This window comes from Oryctolagus cuniculus, chromosome 3 (genome assembly GCF_964237555.1).
Source record: "Oryctolagus cuniculus chromosome 3, mOryCun1.1, whole genome shotgun sequence".
Lineage (NCBI taxonomy): Eukaryota > Metazoa > Chordata > Mammalia > Lagomorpha > Leporidae > Oryctolagus > Oryctolagus cuniculus.
In genome coordinates this window covers 169,927,675-169,950,547 of record NC_091434.1, presented here as the reverse complement: position 1 = coordinate 169,950,547, position 22,873 = coordinate 169,927,675, and the positions used below count along the sequence as shown (strand labels likewise).

General features: G+C 44.8%; 1 protein-coding gene across 2 annotated transcripts in view; it reads right to left on the bottom strand.

The window, feature by feature from the left end:
* EXOC4 (exocyst complex component 4) overlaps positions 1 to 22,873 on the bottom strand; it is an 871,518-nt gene that overhangs the window by 51,393 nt on the left and 797,252 nt on the right. For both annotated transcript variants that reach the window (XM_002711996.5, XM_070071324.1), the window contains exons 16-17: positions 14,393 to 14,571; positions 11,087 to 11,246 (exon numbers count right to left, since the gene is read on the bottom strand). In XM_002711996.5, coding sequence (XP_002712042.3) covers positions 11,087 to 11,246; positions 14,393 to 14,571 — 339 coding nt within the window. The remainder of the gene's footprint in view (positions 1 to 11,086; positions 11,247 to 14,392; positions 14,572 to 22,873) is intronic.

Sequence of the window (22,873 nt, the reverse complement as noted above, 5' to 3'; positions counted from 1 at the left end):
TCAGTCTGGAGATTCCTCAGATATCTGAATATAGCCCTACCACATGATCCAGCCATTGCACTCCTTGGAATTTACCCAAGGGAAGTTAAATTGGCAAATAAAAGAGCTGTCTGCACCTCCATGTTTATTGCAGCTCAATTCACAATAGCTAAGACATGGAATCAACCTAAATGCCTGTCAACAGAAGACTGGATAAAGAAATTATGGGCTATGTACTCTATGGAATACTATATGGTGGTAAAAAATGAAATCCAGTCATTTTCAACAAAATGGAGGAACCTGGAAAACATCATGCTGAGTGAAATAAGCCAGTCCCTGATCTGTGACAACTAACTGAGCACCTAAAAGGAAACCTGTAGAAGTGAAATGGACACTATGAGAAGCAATGACTTGATCAGCCCTTGTCCTGACTGTCAAGGAGCAGCTTACTATTTTTAGTATTTTCTTTTTCTACTTAATACCATTGGTTGAACTCTTTATTTAACACAGAATTACTCTTAGGTGTTTAAATCCAATTGAAAATTGATCCCTGTGAAAAATAAGAGGGGGAATAAGAGAGGGAGGATATGTACAGTTTGACACACGTTCCCACGGACTTACCTCTAAGGGTAAAGCTAAAAACTTGCCATGGGACTCCAAATCCAATTAAGTTGGCAGGTATTAATGCCATCTTACTAGTTAAAGTGATCAGTTTAAGTTCATAACTGATCATAAAGATAGGAATAAGTGTCAAAGGGATCACATAAATAAAACCAAGTGTCTGCTAGTAATAATAGAATTAAAAATGAGAGAATGATCCAACATGGGAAGCAGGCCACACAGCAGACTCATAGAATGAGAAATGCCCTAAACAGCACTCTGATCTCAGAATCAGCCCTTAAGGCATTTGGATCTGGCTATAAAGCCCACGAGAGCATTTCAGGCATGGAAAGCTAAGACACTGTAGCAAAAAAAAAATGGCCTACATGTAGCCAAGAATGGCTTAAGATCTCTGTGAGGGAGATCCCAGTGGAAAGAAGGGACCATCAAAGAAGGAAGTACCTTCCTTTGAAGGGAGGAGAGAACTTCCACTTTGAGTATGGCCCTGTCTAAATAATGTTGGAGTTTGTGACTCAAAAGGCTTCCATAGCCTTGGCAGCTCACGACAAGAGCCTCGGGTGATCACTGATGTCATAAATAGAGTGTCAATTAACAACGGGAGTCACTGTGCACTTGTTCCCCATGTAGGACCTCTGTCCTTAATGAGTTGTACTATGAGAATTAACGGTAAAATTAGTCTTCAAACAGTATTTTATACTTTGTGTGTCTGTGTGGGTGCAAATGGTTGAAATCTTTTCTTAGTATAGAGTTTATCTTCTGTATATAAAGATAATTAAAAATTAATGAAGAATGAGGTGGGACAGGTGTGGTGTTGGGAGGGCAGGTATGGGGGGAAGAACTGCTATATTCCGAAAAGCTGTACCTATGAAATTCATATGTATTTGTGGGGAGCAACGGGGAGCAACTCAGACTAGACTAAGTTACTGGAATTAAGACTTATTCTATGCATCTGCTCTCCCACAATGTGGCGCTGGGAGAGGAGGAAACAGCTTCTACACAGCTGCCTCCAGTTCAACCAATAAACTGTAGGACCTGCTCCTGATTGGAGGAGAGCAGCGTACTCAGCGTGTGGGTAGCAGAGTTGGGATTGGTGGAAGAGGACTATAAAGGAGGAGAGAGACAACATGCACCAGGAACACCTGAGGAACATCTGAGCAGCCCCCGAGAGAGCCGGCCGGCGGTGTGCCGCTCCCCCGCGGAAGTGGGGAAAGTGGCAGGGGGAACCGGCCTTCCACGGAGGTGGAAGGGTTGGTAGCCAACCCGGGAAGAACCAGCAGCAAACCCGGGGAGGGCCGAGCAGACAAAAGAACAGCGCAGGGTCCTGTGTCGTTCCCCCACGAAGACGGGGAGCGACAGTATTAATTAAAAGCTTTCAAAAAACTCAATCACGAAAAATAGTCACTTTATAACTAAGTGGAGAGAGGGAAAATATTCATAACAATTACAGCGATAAAATATTGAATGATGGGAAATGGACAAGCAAGATGGTACACCCCCAGGTATTAACTTTGGAGTATAGAAAACCAAGGCAGAAAGAAAGGATTAGAGAGAGCAACTGACAGGGCCAGGCACATTTGGGAAGGATGTGCAGAGCAAAAGGGGTTTCAGCTGAGTGCTGACCAGGTTGTTCCCTGGGGCCATGCGGCCCCTGTGGCCAAGCAGGTGGGGGAGGCAAGAGAAGGCCTTCGGGTAGACGAGGGAGCAGCTGGACATAGGACGTCCAGCTCTGACACGGTTGGGAGCTCTGCTTTTACAGCTACAGCAAAGTATACCACTTCCTCCTTTTAGCACCCAAATTTAAGCACTACATCTTTATTCAGAAAGCAAGAAAGGTCAGCCTGCAGTCACCAGCGTCCAGTGAGAAGTCAGGAAGTAGCTGTTCACTCTTGGGCTGTAGTCATGCACGCTCCATGTATGTCCAATACGATGCCACACACACACTTTTCCCCACCCTTGGTCAACAGATAGCCTCACAGGGTAGGTTAATACGGTTACCTCCCAGTGATGACTATAGAGGTGTTACAGGATGTATTAACAGGAAGATTCTGGACAGGTCACTTCTGACTCCTGCTCCTTGGGCTCTTTATTGGACAACAATACCGCCTGCTATCTGTGCTGTGCTCTGCATCATTCCGGTTCCAGCGTATGGGCCACGAAGGGAGGACTGCCTCACTCTGCTAGGGCTCCCACCCCTAAATTATACACTGGCTTCCTATCTGTGCTAGGTACGGGGATGAGAATAATCAGAAGAAACCCTGTGGGGTGGGGATTTTGGCACAGTGGTTAGCAGCTGCTGCTTGGGATGCCTATTTCTGTAGCACAGTGCCTGGGTTCGAATCCCGGCTCAGCATCCGATTTCAGCTCCTGCTAATGCATTCCCTGGAAGAGTGCAGGTGATGGCCCAAGTCCACTTTGTCCCTGCCATTCATGATGGAGACCTGGACTGAGTTCCAGGCTCCGGGCTTTGGCCTGACCCCAGCTGAGGCGGCTGCAGGCATTTGGAGAGTGACCAGCAGATGAGAGATCTCTGCCTTTCAAATTTTTAAAAAAATAAACAGAAATCTTACCTAAAGGCTTTCTTTTTTTTTTTTTTCTTTGACAGGCAGAGTGGATAGTGAGAGAGAGACAGAGAGAAAGGTCTTCCTTTTTGCCGTTGGTTCACCCTCCAATGGCCGCCGCGGCCGGCGCACCGCGCTGATCTGAAGGCAGGAGCCAGGTGCTTCTCCTGGTCTCCCATGGGGTGCAGGGCCCAAGCACTTGGGCCATCCTCCACTGCACTCCCGGGCCACAGCAGAGAGCTGGCCTGGAAGAGGGGCAACCGGGACAGAATCCTGCGCCCCGACCGGGACTAGAACCCGGTGTGCCAGCGCCGCAAGGCAGAGGATTAGCCTAGTGAGCCGCGGCGCTGGCCTCTTAAAGCCTTTCATGGTAGATATGTAAGACATTGAGTACCAGTTACTGACGAGTACTCGTGGTTCGGAGGTGTTCTAATGTAGCTCAGTAAGGAATGGAGCCCCTAAGTAACAGATCTGTTAACTGTCAGAAGCTTTGGAATCTGTAAGTACAATAAATATAGAAAAGGGAATCAGCAGAAAGAAGCATGGTCAGAATGTGGCAGCAGAGTCAGATGGAGGCTGAGCTAGGAGCGACATTACTTAAATCCACTCACACAGATCTGCAAGAGGATTCTCCCAGGGGGCGGGCATACTCATTTTTGTTTTTTTCTGAAATTTTATTAACTAGTGTATTCCTTCTACCAGGCAGCAAGATCTGCGTAAGCCATCATATTTCCCAAGTCACTCTGGTCCTCAGGGAAGTCAGGGCTACCTTTTGATCACGATTAAATTAGGTTGAATAGAATTTTGAGGGAGCATCATTCAAAAAATTTTTGCCAGCAGACTAATCTCTCCTATAAAATTAATCACAAATCCGCATGGTTAATCATCTGGAGTCAGAAATGTGGGGTCTGACAGGTGAAGCTTGGACAAGAGGTAGGTTGCTGTAGAATTAGAAAGGCACATAGGCCCAGTGGCAGAAAAAAGCTGGGAAAAACAGAGAAAAGGATTCCTTCTCAGAAACTAAACTGCTCTTCCAGCGAGGAAGCCAAAGGACCTTGTGATGGACAGGCGGGCGCAGTTCACGTTCACAGCCAAGTCGCCTGTGAGGGCTGCTTCAGGGGCAGTACCCACTCTTGATTTGGAGGCGTGACAGGGATCAGGGGACCACAGATCCCTGGCTGTCTGAGGGTGCTTCCAGCAGGTGGCAGCATGTCATTGCTAATACCCCCTGACCAGACTAGGCCCTGGTCACTCCAAATATGAAAACAAAACTCATGTTCCCATGCAATAGGTATGTAGGAAATAAGCCTGTGTAACAGCTCTTGGGGAGGATCTAGACATTCTCAGCCATGCTAGATACTCCTGGCCTTAGGGTACAGGGTCAGGGACAAAGCTGAAGCCGAATTAGTGTGTGCACAGTACCCAGGAGGGCTCTGATGTTCACTGTCACTGTAAGGTAGGCATCTGGAGAGTGCCTCCAACAGGAGCTGGAGAAATGAAGATGAGAGAATGAGTTCATGCATTGGGAAGAAAGACGCTGTGCTTTATAGGGAAAGTACCATTTTTGTGCAGGCCGCCATGGGGGTCATGTCCTGTCTTTGGCTTTTATGCACTGCCTGGGCCTTCTGACCCTTGTCCTAAGCGTCCATTCCTTCCCTGTCCTTTTTAGGGGTTCAGATCTTCTTTCTCAGGCCTTTTACTGTTGGGTCTTCCTGAAGGATCATTCTCTGTCCACCGTATTATTTCCTATAATGGTTGTAAACAACTCCATGATGGTTGTTCACCTCAGTCCCAGCTTCTAGCTTATAGGGCCCGTTGCCTGTTAGACAACTTCACTGGGATGTTCCGCAGTCAACTTCCACTCATCATGGCTACTGCTGATCTTCCTGTCATCAGTCCAGCCTGGAGGAGTACAGTCAGCTATTTCCTAGGATGCCTCTCTAAGGACATTCTTCTGATGTCTTTCTCATGGTTGACATGCGCTATGGGTCTTGGAGCAGACAACTACATGGGGGCAATGGCATCTTGATCACATTCTATCAAGGGGTATCTACTGTCAACTTGATTTATGCTTGTTGATACCAACCTTCAGAAAGACAGGATGGCTGCCAATTTGGTTTCTCATAGATGACACTGGACGTACTCTAATTGCATTTTGGTTTGCCCTTATTGCATCAGACCCCACTACAGAAGTGAGGAGTGTTCCAAATGCATAGATCTGAAGCTTGTTCCTACTTCAGGTAAGATGTGTAGGGAAGGGACCAGCGATGTGGCGAGGCAGGCTAAGGCTCTGCCTGCACCTCCAGCATCCCATATGGCCATGGCTTCTAGACCTGGCTGCCCCACTTCTGATCCAGACCCTTGCTAATGCACCCAAGAAAAAGTACTAGAAGATGGCACAAGTGCTTGGGCCCCTGCACCCACATGGAAGACCCAGAAGAAGCTCTAGTCTCCTAGCTTCAACCCCAGCCATTGAGGCCATCCGGGGAGTAAAGCAACAGACAGAAGATCCTCCCTCCCTCCCTCTCCTTCCTTCCTTCCTTCTCCATAATTCTGCTTTTCAAATAAATTAAAAATAAAAAAGACGTGTAGGGAAGATAAAGGAATGTAAAACAAAGCATTTCAGGCCTCTTGTGAATCCCACCAAACAGCCAGTTCTCTGGCTGAAGCTGATGTAACTTAGCAGCAGCATTTGACAGGGGTGAAGACACCTTCCTCTGCAAAGTCTTCACTTGACTTCTGGGACATGACCCTCTCCTGGTACCTTCCTCCTTTTTTGGCTAAGCTTTCTCAACTTGTTCTGCTGCGTTTTCGCCGGTATCTAAGTGGTTGGAGCACCCAAGACCTGCTTCTTAAACAGCTTCTCTCTCCGCTGTACAGCGCTCCCACTGAGATCTCACCTCCCACCCTTTCTCATGGCTTTAAATCCCTTCCATATGCTAATGATTCCCAGACCTCTCTCCACAGCACAGATCTCTTCTCTCAACTGTGGATTTGTACATCCAGCAATTTCCTTTTTATCTCTAATTGGATGTATAATAGGCATCTCAAACTTAACATTTCAAACTCAAACTTTTGATGTTCCCTCCCTCTTGCCCTCCACATACTCAGCTGGGCTTTCTCATACCCTACTTCACATTCATTTTAGTAAATGAAAACTCTGGGCTTTTAATTGCTCAAGGAAAAAAACCCAGGAGTCACTGGTTCACTTCTAATCCCTCAGCAAATCCTGTCAGTTCTACTTTAAAATACAGTCCACTCTGACACTTCTCCTTTTCCACTGCCACCTTCTTGGGCTGGATCACCACTGCCTTTCACCTGGAAGATCATTGTCATGGTTTTCTAATAGGTTCTCTGCTTCTGCCTTTACCTACAGTCTCCCCTCTCCAATCGTCCATTTTCAGCACAGCAAGCAGAGTAATTCAGAGTAATTCAGAGTACGCTATCCTTTATCTTCAAACCCTTTAACACCTTTCTGCCTTCCTCAAAGTAAAAATCAACATCATTATAATGACCTTCAGGATCTCAACTCCTGGGACTGACACTGCAGTGTAGTGGGTAAAGCCACTGCCTGTGACACTGGCATCCCGTAGAGGCACCAGTTCATGTCCTGGCTGCTCCACTTCCAATGCAGCTTCCTGCTAATGGCCTGGGAAAGCAGCAGAAAGTGGCCCAAATGCTTGGATCCCTGTTATCCACATGGGAGACCCAGATGCAGCTCCTTCATCTGGCTTAGCTCTGGTCCAGCCCTGGAACCAGTGGATGATCTGTCTTTCCTCTCTTTCAAAATAAGTAAATTTTAAAACGAGTGATCTCAATGTCTTAAGTTAAACCTCTGGCCCCATCTCTCCATGCCGTCTTCCAGCTGGGCCTCAGGTGTCCAACGTCCTCCTCTCTCCGGGTCTTTACCCTTAGATTCACTTTCCCACCGCTCCTTCCCAAGATGCCCACATGGCTTGATCCCAAGACCATTCTTCAGTGTTATTTTCTCATCAAATATTTCCATGAACATCTAAAATTTCATATTACTTGGCACTGTCTATTCTTCCCATGACGGGGTTTCCATCATAGCAAACATCATCATCTGACATACTTTACATTTTACTAATTTACAGTTTTTTTTGTTTTGCTCACGATAATTCAAGTGCTATGAGGGCAGGACCTGACAGGAACACACATAAACAATAAATATCTCTTGAATGAATGACAGAATAAAGGGGGTGAGAAAGCTTGTGTGTGAGAACTTTCCTGAGAACATACTGAATCTTGGCTTTCGTCTCCATACGTGTCATTCACCACATCTAAAAGAGATACCTGTCCACAGACAAGAGGAGGGGGACACTGAGCAATGACGAAACCCTGGAGAAGAAAGGCAGAAGTAGAGTTAGAGGAGGGAGAGAGGAAAACAGAGGCTACCTATTGTGATGGGAGAGACGGACACGAAAGAGAAAATGGGAGAGAGGCAAGAACTGGAAAGAAAACTCTGGGACAGCCTTCTTGAACAATGGCTTCACTTTAGAAGGAATGCTCCTTGGGGGCTTTCCTCCCTGTTCAGACCTCTCTTTTCAATTACCCCCACCCAGCTGGCTACAGTGACTTCCGTTTGGAAAAACAGATGGCAGCTCAATTAAGATGATCTGGGATGGAAGGAAGTAAAAGGCAACTCAGAGCCCTTCTACTTTTTAGCTGATCTGCAGTGACTTTCCTGGAAGAGTCTGAAAATGAATGATGGGGTCATAATGGTCAAAAGCCATGGTAGAGCTTCAGTGATCGTAACCTTGGAGAACAGGGCTCCCTGTGACGCTGGCTGTGCTACACTCGTCTTCCTCCTGGCTCAGCCCAGGGTCATCCTCCTGTTGGAGATGAGTAAAGGTATGCATGAAAAGAGACAACAGAAACCTCAGGTAGAAGAACCTGCATAAATGCAATCACTCCAGCCCCTTTACTTCTTGCGTACAGGGAGGTGTTCTGTTTTCCACCGGCCAGGAAGATTTTGAAAGTAAAAAAAAAAACACAAGTGCTTTGCAACTTCTTGTTAAGTAAGTTTTCTGACACATGGCAGCGAGTGATTAATTGCTGTGCTAGATGATACCATTCCTGCAGAGAGTTGCTGGAAATACGCATGCTGTCCACGCTCGATCAGACGTTGCTTAAGGAGTGCCGAGGCACACTGCAGCAGTCTGTTATTCCTGCCTATTTTGGTGCCGCTGTTATATTTATTTTACATAGCTTCAGATTCAATAGAATTGATGGAGCCCATTTCACAAAACCTGTCCCTACCAAACACAAGGAGGGAAAAAATAAGGCTATAAAGTGTGTCTGTATGAGAGCAAGAGAAAATGAGACTGAAAGAGACTATGAATAGTAGAATAGTAGGGATGCACTGTTTTTTTTATGTATATATAATGCTTTTTGCTCCACAGAGAGAACTGCAAGGGAGATGCGTTGTTTCTCATGAGACTATAGGAAAACTGACCCGTGTCAGTTGGCTAAAACTTCCAGGACACAAAACATAACCTAATGTATCATTAGCTGAGCCCTTCATCAATGCCGAAATGAGCCTGGCTTTGATTTCCATTCATTCATTCAGCGCACACGGTGAGCACTTACTCTCATCCAGGCACCAGACAAACAGTCCTGGCCTCTGGAGCTTACAGTCCAGGGAGGAGGAGCCTTCTGGGGCAGGATATGGAAGGACAGGGTCCTCTAATGCTATTTGTTTATGCCACTCTACCTACTTCATTTCAGAATCCACTTACGAAAAAGGAGTACTAGTAACTTCCTCTCTCCAGTGGTAATATTCAGCTTACACCGACTCCCTTGTGTGTAATTCACAGACCCAACCATGAAAGGCATGACTGGGTTGCCAACCAATTATTTCCCAAAGAAATGTTTCATCAGCACGCAGCCCCCTGATGCCGCCCGGGCAGCATTTCATGATTCAGATGCCCGTTTTCTCCAGAACACAGTCAGGCCCCTGACTGTCAGATATAAACTATGTTAATTTACTTAAACTTCAAAAAAAAATCATTTAAGAAAGGATGATTGACTTTAGGAAAGACATTCCTCAGAGAATCAGTAATGGTTCTCTTTGTCTCCTGAGTGTCTTACGTTCTTAACTTCCCCTTGTCAATGTCATTATGAATGGGGTAATTCAATAATGAGCCCATTTCCCACAAGAGCGGCCAGACACACACAGCATTCAGTCACACCTGATTTTCCTAATCAGAACAAGGAAGGCTTTCTCCCAAATTTAGCCTAAATCAGGAAATGTAATGAACACACACACACACACACACACACACTTTCTTGCAAATAAGAAAGAGGGAAGAAGGACAGAAAAGCAGAGGAACTGGGTAGCAGTGGAACAAATGGAGTAACAGATTAGGAAATATTAAAAATGAACATATTAGTATGTGATTCAACTTTTAAAAGATTATTTCTTTGGGGGAGAGAGAGAGAGAATATCGTCCATCTGCTGATTCATTCCCCAAATGACCACAGCAGCCATGGCTAGGCCAGGCTACGTCCAGGAACCAGAAACTCCGTCTGGGTCTCCTACAGTAACTCAAGTACTGGGGCCATCATCTGCTGCCTACCAGGTAATAGGAGGAAGCCGGAGAGGAAGCAGAATATTCAGGCCTCAAAACCAGCACTCTGATAAAGGATGCTGGTGTTGCCAGGGGTAACTTAACCTGCTGTGCCACAACAGAAGCCCCTACGTGGTTCATTTTCAAAGCAAAGATCAGGGTGTGTGTGTGTGTGTGTGTGTGTACATGTATGTTTATAACTGGCAATGTGACAAAATAGTTCATCATCCTGAATGCCTGAAGGGTTGTTTCAGATTTTTCTGAACTTGTCAAGGTCTCAAAAAATCAAATGAAAAGACACAGGAGTAGCAGGCAAGAACATTCTGGAATACTGAAAACAAGTTGCTTTTTAGCCATAAAGACTTCTGGAAAATTAAGGAGTTTAAAGAATAATCCAATTAGGTAGAAATAGCTACAGAACATGTAGATACCATAATCATCATCTGTCCTCTTAAAAACTCATTAAACTTTCATTGAAACACTACTGGTTGGATGATTGAAGTCAAGTATAGACAATGTTAAGACCAAAGGAGGAGAGAACAAAATTAAGTCTCAAATCTGAAAAAGTGCCTCATAAAGAAACATTAGAAGTAGAGATCAGTCAACCTGGAAAAGAGAAGGAACACTAATAGACACTGTCGCTCCTGAAAATACGAGGGGAAGATGGGTTTCTGTTGGAGCAAGACAGAAGAGATGAGGAATTAGATGAATGTAAAAACACCACACTGGCTATGAACAATGAGAGGAAAATTCAGGTGCACAAACTTTGCAAATGATTAAACCAAATGATTCAGTTAGACCACAGAATATTTGTTCAGGCATGGAAAGTGATATTGGCAAGGAATATTAATGAATGTGGAAAAAAATGTTCTCAACATTGTACAGGAAAATGCAATCAAATTAATATAAAATTATATTATTAGCCCCAACTTTGTGAAAAGAGAATTCATATAGGTATAGATGTGTGAAAAGTCACACAGACATATAGCGTGTGCCCAACAGCCAGGGGAAAGCATACTAAACATTACAGTCTTTAGATCAAAGGTTTATGAGTGATGTTTATAGTCTTTATATTTCATATTGTATGCAAGGAGCACTTAGTAGTTTTATTCTCACGCAAAAATAGTTTTGTAGTGAAAAGAACTTAGAGTGGACAGTAGGAAAAACTCTCCGCCTAAGGAATTTAATCATTTAATACCCTTGTAGAATTACCTTCTTCTTTCTTGTTTCTAATGAAGCTTTTTAAAAGTACTAATAATCTATTTTAAAAGGCAACTTTGTGCAGTGAGTGAAGTCTTGGCTTTGGTACGAGAAGCCGGGCCCAGTATCCCCTCCTACCTGGCGAAGTCCAGGTCTGCCTCCCGGGACATGGTGATGTTGGTCAAATTCTGCTGAAGAACAAAGATGTTCCTGCACATTTTCTTGATGCCAGACTCACTGATGCGCCTGAAGTACTGGGCACCGTTGATAAGGATGCAGGAAATCAGGTGTCCCAGGCCTGCAGGGTCAGCACAGGGCAGTGGGGAGGAAAGAAACAGCAGATTAGTGGCGTGTCCCTCAGGAACCTGCACACAGGATGGCTCCCTCGGGATCCTCCACAGATTGAAATGACCACAGGAAACACATCTCTTGCTGGCTGCGTCAGCTGATCTTACAATAGTATCAGAGCATTTCTTCATTGTTTTAGTGGTTACTACAAATGGGAGGACTTCCTGCTGGCCACAAAACCTAGCCTATCCAGGGGTCTGGCATTGCCATGTGCACTGAGAACTACCATGCCAAGGGCTGAGACAATATGCCAAGTTGCTGCAAACTCTTAAAGTACCTAAGAGCTTCTGCTTTCCTGCACAGACACTTGGGGAAGCAGAGAACGTATGTACAATGACCTGTAAGGCCTCCTCCCTCAGAGAGAGCAGAGACAGACACTTTTGGTTCCCAAGCTGATGGGCAATCCATGTAAGTAAAAAAATAAATCAACAGGAAAATAGGTGTTGGCAACACTGCTAATACACCCCAATACTGACCAGTAAAAATAAATAAATAGGGTTGCTGATAATAATGTTAATATACCTCAACACTGGCAATGGGGTATATTTCTAATATGTTTTTAAAAGATTTGTTTATTTGAAAGTTAGCAAGAGAGAGAGAGAGAGAGAGAGAGAGAGAGAAAGCACACGCTTCATCTAATGGTTCACGTCCCAAAATGACCCAATGCTGGGGCTGTCCCATGCCAAAGGCATGAGCCCCAAACTCCATCTGGGTCTCCCACAAGGTGGCAGTGGCTCAAGAACTTGGGCCATCGTCTCTTGCTTCCCCCAGGCACATATATAGAAAGGAGCTGTACTGGAAGCAGAGGGGGCGGGGAATGGAATTGGCATTCCGATACGAGATGTTGCGTGGTGCGAGCAGCTGCTTAACCCACGGCATCATGACGCAGGCCCTGATTTCTTAGACTCCTCAAGTTGTAACAGGAGAGACTGTCATCCCAGACAAAGGTCCAGGGAAGAGCAGATCATGCATTAACTGTTGAGTTCTCATGAGCCCCCACGAACATTTCTGGGGTCCCGCAGTTGTTGGCTCTTTCACCTGAAGGATTGTCTTAGGGTCCCATGAAACTGGGCAGAGGACAGCTCAGGACACCAGCAATCTAACAGGGTCCCTGTCCCTTCAGACTATTCTCTGTAATGAACTTGAGGAGTGCTGGGTCCAAACAGTACCTGGGTTACTCATTTTAAAATATTTTAATTCTAAACACTGGGAATCAAATCAACATTTCTTTCTCCTTTGTATCATATTCTTGCAAAGTTGGATCCTAGCAGGGTAAAATGGGTCTGAATAGTCACAGGTAGTCTACTATGAGGAGACTTCAAAAAGTTCCTGGGAAAATAGATTTAAAAGATGAACTTATTTTGGTGAAAGACAACAAAAAGAACAACAACAACAAAAAAAGAACAATTGAAATCCATGCATAGCTTGTTGATAATATGCATTTTCCACAGACTTTTTGAAGACCCCGTGTTATTTTTGTTATTTTCTCTTCTAAAGTCACAGTGCAGGTCACATTTGCTGTTTCAGTGGCTCCTTCTGTCTTCAAAATTAAGGTGAAAGTAGAGGGGACAGGCATTTGGAGCAGTGGTTACAATACTGCTTGGTTTGCCCATATCAAGGCACCTGGTTCAAGTCCTGGCTCCACCTCCGACAGAGTTTCCTGCTAACGTGCACCCCAGAAGGAAGCAGATGAGGGGTGAAGTAGTTGGGACTCTGAGTTCTAGGTTCCTGACTTCGACCTGGCCTTGTCCTAGCTATTGTGGGTATTTGGGGGAGTGGATGGGAGATTTTTGTCTATGTCTCTTTCAAATAAAATGAAAATAAAATTTTTTAAAAATTGGTGACAGTAGAAATCTGACAGTTGGATTGAAAAGTCATCTGTCTGAATATTTTAAAAAAAATCAAAGCAGAAAAGGGAGAGGGAGTATGCACTCTCTTTTGCTTCAGCTTCACTCACCTAATGTTTCAAGAGCACCAACTTGACGGTGCAACTACTTGTATTTGAAAGTGAAGAAAAAGAAACAGGACCATGGAGGCTACATCTAAAGCTAGACAACTATATTAAAACAAAACAAAACAAAACAAAACAAACCTGTAGGTCGAGTTCTAATGCCATTCTCCCAAGCCTATAACTTTAGATATAATTTTGTTCTGCCATGCTTTTAGGGGGCTGGCCCAAAAGTGTAGTCTCCATCTCTGTGACTGGATCTTTATAATTTAATGGGAAAATACGGTTTGGGGGCTTGGGTGTTAAGATTGCTGGAATGTAACTGTTTCCTAACAAAGGCATCGGCCATGCACTGACACTTTCTTTGCCATCTCTAGTTGGCTACAGTCCTTTGGACAGTGCACCCTCTTAAATTTTTTAAGTAAAACTGGTTTAGTTTTGTGAGAGAACACATAAGCACATTGAAACATGTAAAATGAGGTGATAATTTGAAATCCTAACAGGGGTACGAGAGGTGGAATTCAGCGTGAGAACCTATTTGGCCAGCATGGCGTTTGTCCAAGCTGTGAAGGCAAGAATCTACAGATGACACTTGCTGCCTCTGCCAGCCTTCCTGGCTAGCCTGCACTCTGGTTTTTCGGAAGGCATTAATGGAGACAACCTTCCCTCCCCCCCACCCCCCAAAAAAAATCACTGCTGGCCAGAGATTTCTGTTCTTTCCAGATGAGAATGCCTTCGTGGAGCCTTTGAGCGAAAGCCTCCCCTGCTGTGACAAGTGTGGACGACGAGGGATCTTTCAGGGTTCCCCCTTCACAGTCCCTGTGCTTTCCTTCTCTTCTGAGCTCCCCTGGAGTTCACTGGTAGCCCACTCTGCACATTTACCAAGTCTTAGGAGTGGCGCGCCAGGGAAGCAGCCGGGCAGCCGCCTGCCTTAGCTTGGGTACCTCTCCTTATCCCCCAGGAGCAGGTGCAGCCACACTGTGGTCTACCCAGACCTCAACAGGGAGGCAGGTCGTGTAGCTTTATGCCTAACAAACAACCTCCCCCCCACCCCCCGCCCCAGACGTCGGGAACTCACAGAACACAGACAATCGGGAAACCTCCCCCCTCCCCCTTCCCAGGCTCCCAGAGGCAGAGGAGGGGCTGACCTTCGAAGATGTACTGGAACTTGTGCTGCTGCAGACTTGCGCTCATGGCCTCCTCGATGGCGCTGATGTCTTTGTTCAGTTTCACCACCAGGGGGTCATAATCCATACTTTCCACGTTGGCGACAATGGCATAGTTCCCCTCTTTTGCTAGAGGGATGAGATAGTGGAAGCAGTGAACCCTGAAAAACAGAGAGAGGGGAAGCGCGGATAATACTGAATCCTTCCAGGCACGAGGGTGATCCTGTTGTAGGGGATCTCCCAAGTACTTGCATCAACAGCAGCCTGCTGAATTTTTATGTTTGCCCAACTGCTGTACCTCTTTCTTTCTCTCTTTCTTCTCTCTTTCTTTCTGATTTACTTATTTATTTACTTGAAAGGCAGAGTTAGAGAGGCAGAGAGAGGTCGAGAGAGAGAGAGAAGTCTTCCATCCACTGGTTCATTCCCCAAATGGCTGCAATGGCCAGAGCTGGGCCAATCCAAAGCCAGGAGCCTGGAGCCTCCTACTCATCTCCCACGTGGGTACAGAGGCCCAAGCACCTGCGCCATCCTCCACTGCTTTCTCAGGCTATGGCAGAGAGCTGGATTGGAAGAGGAGTGGCGGGGACTCGAACCGGCACCATATGAGATGCTGGTGCTGCAGGCAGCAGCTTTACCAGCTATGCCACAGAGCTGCCCCCCCCACTTAAAAAAAAAAAACAAACCATAATCTACCTTTGTATTCTATAGCACAACTGAGTGATCTGGATTAAGTCAGGTTCTATCATCTTTGCTTGGTTAATCCCTACAGTGTTAGAAAGAAATAGATGAATCCAGAAATTCAGAAATTCTGTTTAATGACAGTATTGAGTGCACAGGGTGAAAAGCATCACAAATGTCTTTCAAGAGATAACGTTGCAATGAAAATGAGAGGCAGAGTCCAGGGATGCTCAAAGTGCGGGCTTTGGAAAGAAACAACTCTGGCTTTAATTCCTTGCTCCAATGTACACTAGCAAGTTGCTTTATCTCTGACTCAGTTTCCTTATCCATGCCATGGGGCTATCAGTAGCATCTACCTTCTAGGGTGCTGTGTGGAGCTACTTTGCATAAAGCATATAGCTCACGAAGCACTTCATGGACAGGCTTCTATGTAAATATACATTTTCATTTCTCTGGATCACGTGGCAAGAGCATGTGTGATTTTGTAAAACGCGGCCGGGTTTCTTTCTGAAGGAGCCACGCCCTTTTGCTCTCCTGCCTGTGGTGCACGGGAGCTCACATTCTCACCAGCCCCACTGTGGCCAGCTGTTTAAGACGTTTCTAGTCATTCTGCTAGATGCATAATGGTATCTCATTTTGATTTTAGTTTCCATTTTCCTAATGACTAATGATGTTGAATATATTTTTCCACCTATTTATCTTGGGTGTAGTATCTGTTCATATCATTTGCCCATTTTTTTCTTTTTTGTTTTCTTCTTTTTTATTTGCATGCATTTCATAAATACAACATTATGAACATAGTAATTTTCCCCACTTACCCCCCCTCCCACCCACACTCCTACCCCTCTTCCCTCTCCTGTTCCCTGTCTTGTTTTTTACTATGATCTATTTTCATTTAACTTTATATACAGAGAATTAACTCTATTCTAGGTAAAGAGTTGAGTGCTTTGTATGAAAGAAAAAGAAAAAGAATAAAAAAGAGAAAAAAAATTAAAAACAGAAAAAAGAGCCAAACCTGTTCCTCAACAGTACAGACAAGGGCTGTTCAAACTTACTGCATCTCGAAGGTAATTGTGCTTTTTTCTCCTTTTTTTCTTCCTTCCTTCCCCACTTTCCTTTTAAACTTAATTATGTTTAAAGAAGAACCCAAGAATGATACATCTTTTGCGAGCTCTTCGATATAACCATAACTTAGGAGACATAGGAATACCCTCCGTTCAATAAAAGGAAATCATTCTTTGGGAACATTTTTACTATTAAGTCTCATAATGTAGCTCTTTGAGGACAGAGGTCCTGCATGGGGAGTTAGTGCACAGTGACTCCTGTTGTTCATTTAACAAATAACACTGTCACTTGTGACATCAGTGTTAGAGTTAAAAAAAAGTCCGCTGCCCCCAAGGACGACTCCAAGACTCTCTCATGCAATCAGCAAAGGGTTAAGGGTTTATTGATCCAGCATGCTGGGGCTCTCTGAACATGCAAGAACAGAGGAGCCCCGAGGAACTAAAGTATAGGGTTTATAAAGGCAAAAACCGCAAAATCAGGAGGGGGGATACACGGTTGCTAAAATCAAAAGAGAGTACATAGTTACTGGGGTCAACATAACCCAAGTCCTAAGTGAAGTTAATATCCATTATAATCTTGACAATACCAGTTACAATATTACAATTATGATCTTGAAATTAATCCAAATTATAGGTAAGACATAGATGAATCACATCTTTATCATTAACCCAGGTGCAACCTTTCTACTTTCAAGCTTGAGCAATCATGCTAGGGGGTTTCTGTGCTCTGCCAAGGGTGATGTAGTGCACTGCTATTGTCTGGCTATTTGAGATCATAGTTTCAGACCAGAGTCTCACGGTGGGGCGGGGGGTGCTTTCCCAGAATGGAGTCTCAAGTGCTCCAAAATGGAGTCCCTACTGTCAAGGTACTACTTCATCAGTAATCACCCAAGGCTCTTGGCATGAGCTGCCTTGGCTGTGGAAGCTTTTTGGATCTATAACTCGGCAAAGCCGTAAGCAAAGTGGAAGTTCTCTCCTCCCTTCAGAGAAAAGTACGTCCTTCTTTGGTAGCCAAATGTTTTAAAAGTTGTTTATGTACTCTAGATACAGATCCTTTCTCATTCTTTCATTTCAACAATGTCACTCAAAGAATGGTTTTTAATTTTGATCAGGTCCAACTTACTATTATCTTACCTTTTGTGAGTAGTGCTTTGGGTGTCATTTTTAAGAAATCATTGCCTAAAAAGGTCACAGAAATGTTTTGCTTTAGAAGTTTTACAGTTTTAGGTTTTGTATCTAGATCTATGAGCTAGACTTTGATGTGTTATGGTCTCATAACCAGCTCATGATTGAAATCCAAACATGTTAACTATTCATTTTCCCCATTCAGTGCTCATCCTAACAGTTGCTAACTAATGACTAATTTCACCCATAAAAACTCCCTCTGAAATTCATGTGATAGCTGGGCTACTGGACAGCTGTGATCAAGACACCAGAAATGGCACTGGCTGGAACCCTCTGGAACATGACCTCCTGGGGCCATGGAAGGTGACCAGCCTCAGACTGGGATTTGTGATTAGGACTACCTGCTGCAACTGTGGCTGGAACTTAAATGCAGTGGGCACTTAGTCGAAAACAGAACCAAAGCTTTGTGTGACGTATTTCTTTTTTTCTTTATTCTTTTTCTTTCTTTTTTTTTTTTTTTTTTTTTGACAGGCAGAGTGGACAGTGAGAGAGAGAGACAGAGAGAAAGGTCTTCCTTTTGCCATTGGTTCACCCTCCAATGGCCGCCGCGGCCGGCGCGCTGCGGCCAGCATATCGCACTGATCCGATGGCAGGAGCCAGGTACCTATCCTGGTCTCCCATGGGGTGGAGGGCCCAAGCACCTGGGCCATCCTCCACTGCACTCCCTGGCCACAGCAGAGAGCTGGCCTGGAAGAGGGGCAACCGGGACAGAATCCGGTGCCCTGACCGGTACTAGAACCCAGTGTGCTGGCGCCGCAAGGCAGAGGACTAGCCTAGTGAGCCGTGGCGCCAGCCTGTGTGACGTATTTCTAAAGTAAACTATAGCCATCATTGCCACAGATGATGGGAGACCATGGGAAAGGCAGGAGGTGGTGCATGGAGGATGGTTCTGGGGATAGGCAGTGGCTCATTTCTACCTCACACAGGTCACATGACAGAGGCCTGGGGTGAGCTGGGGGAGATGGCAGGGGCCAGGCCATCAAAGGTTCTTAAGGTCAGTAAGGAATCCGGACTTCAGAGAGACTAGTTAGGAAATTCTTAGGAATTGGAGGAGTGAGCTTATGAGATCCTGAAGCTAGTGGCCGAGAGGAGAGAGAACCAAGGTTTATGGTACTAACTTCCTCTTCACAAATGACTGCAGAGACAAAACAAAATAGTCACCAAAGAATATAAAATTCAATAAAGTTTTCTTTTCCTTTTAATTTCTGGCATGTTGCTGTTGACCTCAACATGACTTTGGCACTGAAGTTTTCTGCAAACACTGCTGACTGCACAGTGGGATGGGTGCTTTTCTGACACAGCACACGGAGGAACCCAACGGTGACAGGGTGACAGGAAGTGGCTGCTGAACCCACTTAGAGCCCTCCTGATGGTGAGAGAAATCAGCTGATAAAGGTGACCCTCTTGGCACCTTGGATTCAAATGACGGTTTTATTTTTCTAAAGTTAAAATAGGAAAAAAAAAAATCTCAAAATCGTTGATGGTCTCACCACGTGATTCCTCTCTTGGGGGTGTCTTGTACCTTGTGGAGGGGGCTGCCTGGTGGCTGAATGTGACCCACAGAGACGCGGGTGATATATCACGTGCTCCGGATTAGTCCTTCATCCAGAACCTGCTGCACTCGAGAGTGTGTTTTGGTTTGAACTTTAACATCATGTTTAGTTGTCTCACTAAAAGTCAAGGAAAGATAGCGTGCAGGACTTAAAATTCAGTCTTCCTCTTTAAAAACTTTTCATTTGTTTACTTTCATTTTATTTGAAAGGCAGGAGACAGATCTTCCATCTGCTGGTTCACTCCACGACATGCCTGCTATAGCCGGGACTGGGCCAGCTTCCAAACACGCACAGCCGCAGGCAGCTGGAATTGGAAGTGGAGCTGAAACTCCCATCAGGCACTCTGATATGGAATGCAACTCTCTCACGTCGTGTCGTAAACACTGTCGCAAACACCGAGCCCTAAAACTCAGTCTTCTTTGTTACTCATTCTAAAATTACATCTTTCTATTTTTAAGCTGATATTGAAGGAGATTTATGATCAGCTGTATGGCTTATTGTAAAGTTAATAAATAACACCCAGGGGCCGGCGCTGTGGTATAGGGGGTTGGGCTGCCCCACTTCCGATTCAGCTCTCTGCTATGGCCTGGGAAAGCAGCAGATGATGGCCCAGGTCCTTGGGGCCCCTGCACCCACGTGGGAGACCTGAAAAAAGCTCCTGGTTTTGGCCTGGCCCAGTCCAGGCTGTTGCGGCCATTTAAGGGATGAACCAGTGGATACATCTCTCTCTCTCTCTCTCTCTCTCTCTCTGGCCCTCCTTCTCTCTAATTCTGACTTTCAAATAAATACATCTTTAAAAATAAGTAAATAACAACCAAAACATGTTTAGTGTCATTAAGAATGGTACTGCCAGTGGTACTGCCAGGCTGGCGCCGTGGCTCAATAGGCTAATCCTCCGCCTTACGGCGCCGGCACACCAGGTTCTAGTCCCGGTCAGGGTGCCGGATTCTGTTCCGGTTGCCCCTCTTCCAGGCCAGCTCTCTGCTGTGGCCTGGGAAGGCAGTGGAGGATGGCCCAAGTGCTTGGGCCCTGCACCCCATGGGAGACCAGGAGAAGCACCTGGCTCCTGCCTTCGGATCAGTGTGGTGTGCCGGCCGCGGCGGCCATTGGAGGGTGAACCAACGGCAAAGGAAGACCTTTCTCTCTGTCTCTCTGTCCACTCTGCCTGTCAAAAAAAAAAAAAAAAAAAAAAAAAAAAAAAAAAAAAAAGATGGTACTACCAAGACGTGCAGAAATATAAAGGGCAGACAGAGGTTAAGGATTTAAAAGGTCTTACTCAAACACGTTGAAAACATTCCACTTAGAGTTAGCCACACTATGGCTCTGCATGTACAACACATCCTGGCAACCACACAACCAGTGGCATAAAGAGTAGGGATATCAACGAACTTGGCCTTCCTTGTTTTTCTTTGCAACCCAGGTAACGAGGCTTCAGGTGTTTTCTTTTGCTTCTGTCTACTGCATTAATCTATTCCTAGAAAACACCTCGTTTATTTCACTGTCAGCTTGTAAATAAATAGAAAACAAATCTCAAAATTATCAGAAAACAGAGCAAGGGCTTTTAGTGCTGGGCAGCTTTATAGAAGAAATAAGATCAGAAATAATACCAAGAAAAATAAATCCTGACTCTGAAATGCTATTTTCTCTTGTTCTCCTCTCATGGTGCTTAGAAGCAATAAAAAAAAAAGAAAAAAAAAAAAGAAAAAGAAAAAAAGAAAAGCCAGCGAGCAAGATAATGGGAAAAAAGTGACACACACCTGAAGGACATCCAAATTCCGGCCTTATCTGAGACCCAAAGTCCTATTTACATTTTTTTAAACCTAAATCTAGTAAAGACTTCAAGAAACCAAAAATATTCTATCAAGTTTAATAACGTTCCCCGGTAATTCTCAAGAAAATGTCACACCGTGCCATGTGCTTTCTCATCTGAGGTTTCCGATGCTGAAGTTTCCAAAGTGTGCATCCAGCTGCCTATGTGACATCGCTACCCGGCCAGTGTCTCACCAGAGCAATATCTTGAAGATGGAATTTTTAAATTTCCACACCTCCCCCCAACCTTCTCACCTCAGTTGTTGGCCCCCAAACTGGTGACCCCTCTTGGGTTCCTTCTGTGTCTCACTGCTACCAGCCCCTGCACCCTCTCCCATCCATCACAAAGTGTCTTCCGCATTCGTCCTAAACCCAGCCCTTCTCACACTGCCACCTGTGCCATCTTGGCGCTCATAACTGGTCTCACTGGTCAACCTATTTCCATTCATATTTCTACCCGCAATCCCTTTTCCATGCAATAACTTGAGTGGTCTTTTAACCGTGTTCATTTCTTAGTTCAAGTCTCTCCTCTGCTTAAAATCCTCCTATGGCTTCTTAGTACGCTCAGAATAAAATCTGTAGTCTTCGCTTGGCCTGTCAGACCCTAGGGTAGGTCAGGCTGCCATCAGGCGGTAACCTCATTGTCTGCCTGATCCTCCCAGGCCTCCCCACCTGCCTTGCTCTGCAGGCTGCACTCAGAGGGCTCCCCTCTCTTCCTCAGAGCTGCCAAGCTTGATTTTAAGACCTATGCAAGCGGTGCTTCTCCTTCTGTCTGAAAATCTTCCTCTGTCTTTTCTCAGGTGGCTCTTTCACGTTACTTCTCACATTTCTTCCTACCACTCAGCATAAAACAAGAACAGCAGCAACCCAAATCTCCCTTTCCAGTCAATTCGCTCTGTCCAGTAAGGCAGCACTGGCCACCTGTGGCTACTGAGCACTTGAACTAGGCCGAAGTCCAAACTATGAGGGTAAAATACACAGATTTCAAAGGCTTAGTCCAAATAGTGCAAAACATATCATTAATTACTTTTACTTTAATTACACGTTGGAATAAGAATTCTTTGGGTATACTAAGTTAAAAAATACACTATTATAATTTATCTTGTTTCCCTCAAAATGTGCCTATGAGTTGAGTGTTCCTCGTCTGCAATGCAAGGAACCAGAAGTGATTCCGATGTTGAAGTTTTGGGATTTGGGAATATCTGCACATACTTCTCCATTTGCGCATCCCTGATCCAAATATCTGAAATCTGAACGTGGTCAGGTTTCCCAGTATTTCAGATTTCACGCTGGGGATGCTCAGCCAGCATTAGAAGAAGGTAAAGGACCCAAGTACCTCGCATTCACAGTTCCCATTATCTTTCTATCAGCACTGATTGTTCCAATTATGTTATTTCATTATGGTAGTTGCACTTACCTGAAATTGTCTTTTTTTTTTTTATTTACTTATTGGTTGTTTCCTCCTTTTAGAATGCAGTTCCACAAGAACAAAGACCTTAAATGCTTTGTTCATTGCTGTCTCCCAAGTGTTAAAACACTGGGGGCTGGCATTGTGACATAATGGTTAAGGTGCTTCCTGTTACGCTGGCATCCCACATGGGCACAGATTCAAATCCTGAATGCTTCACTTCTGATCCAACTTCCTGTTAATGTGCCTGGAAAAGCTGTGGAAGGCGGCCCACGTGCTTGGGCCCCTGCACCCGCAGGGGAGACCCTGATCGAGCGTCTGGCCCCAGCGAGCCCATCCCTGGCTGTTGTTGCCATTTCGGGAGTGAAGCTATGGATGGAAGATCTCTTTCTGTCTCTCCCTGTAACTCTGCTTTCAAATAAATAAATCTTAACAAAAACAAAACAAAACAAAAAACATTGTGTGGAACAAAGAAGGCCCTCAGTAAATACAAGGATACTTCAAAAAGTTGTGTACATAGAATTAAAAGGGAAGTTTACTTTTGGTGCACAAATTTTGAAATTCATGCATAGGATGGGCCTTCAAAAAAGTTCCTGAGAAATGCATGGTATGAAAAAGATGCATAGATTTCAAAATTTTTCTGCACCAAAATAAAGTTACCTTTTTAATTCATTTTTCCACTGGCATTTTGAAGTAGCCGGTATTAGCTGAGTGGCTGAGTGAATGAATGAATGAACAATTAAAGATTTCCTAGGGGCCAGCATTG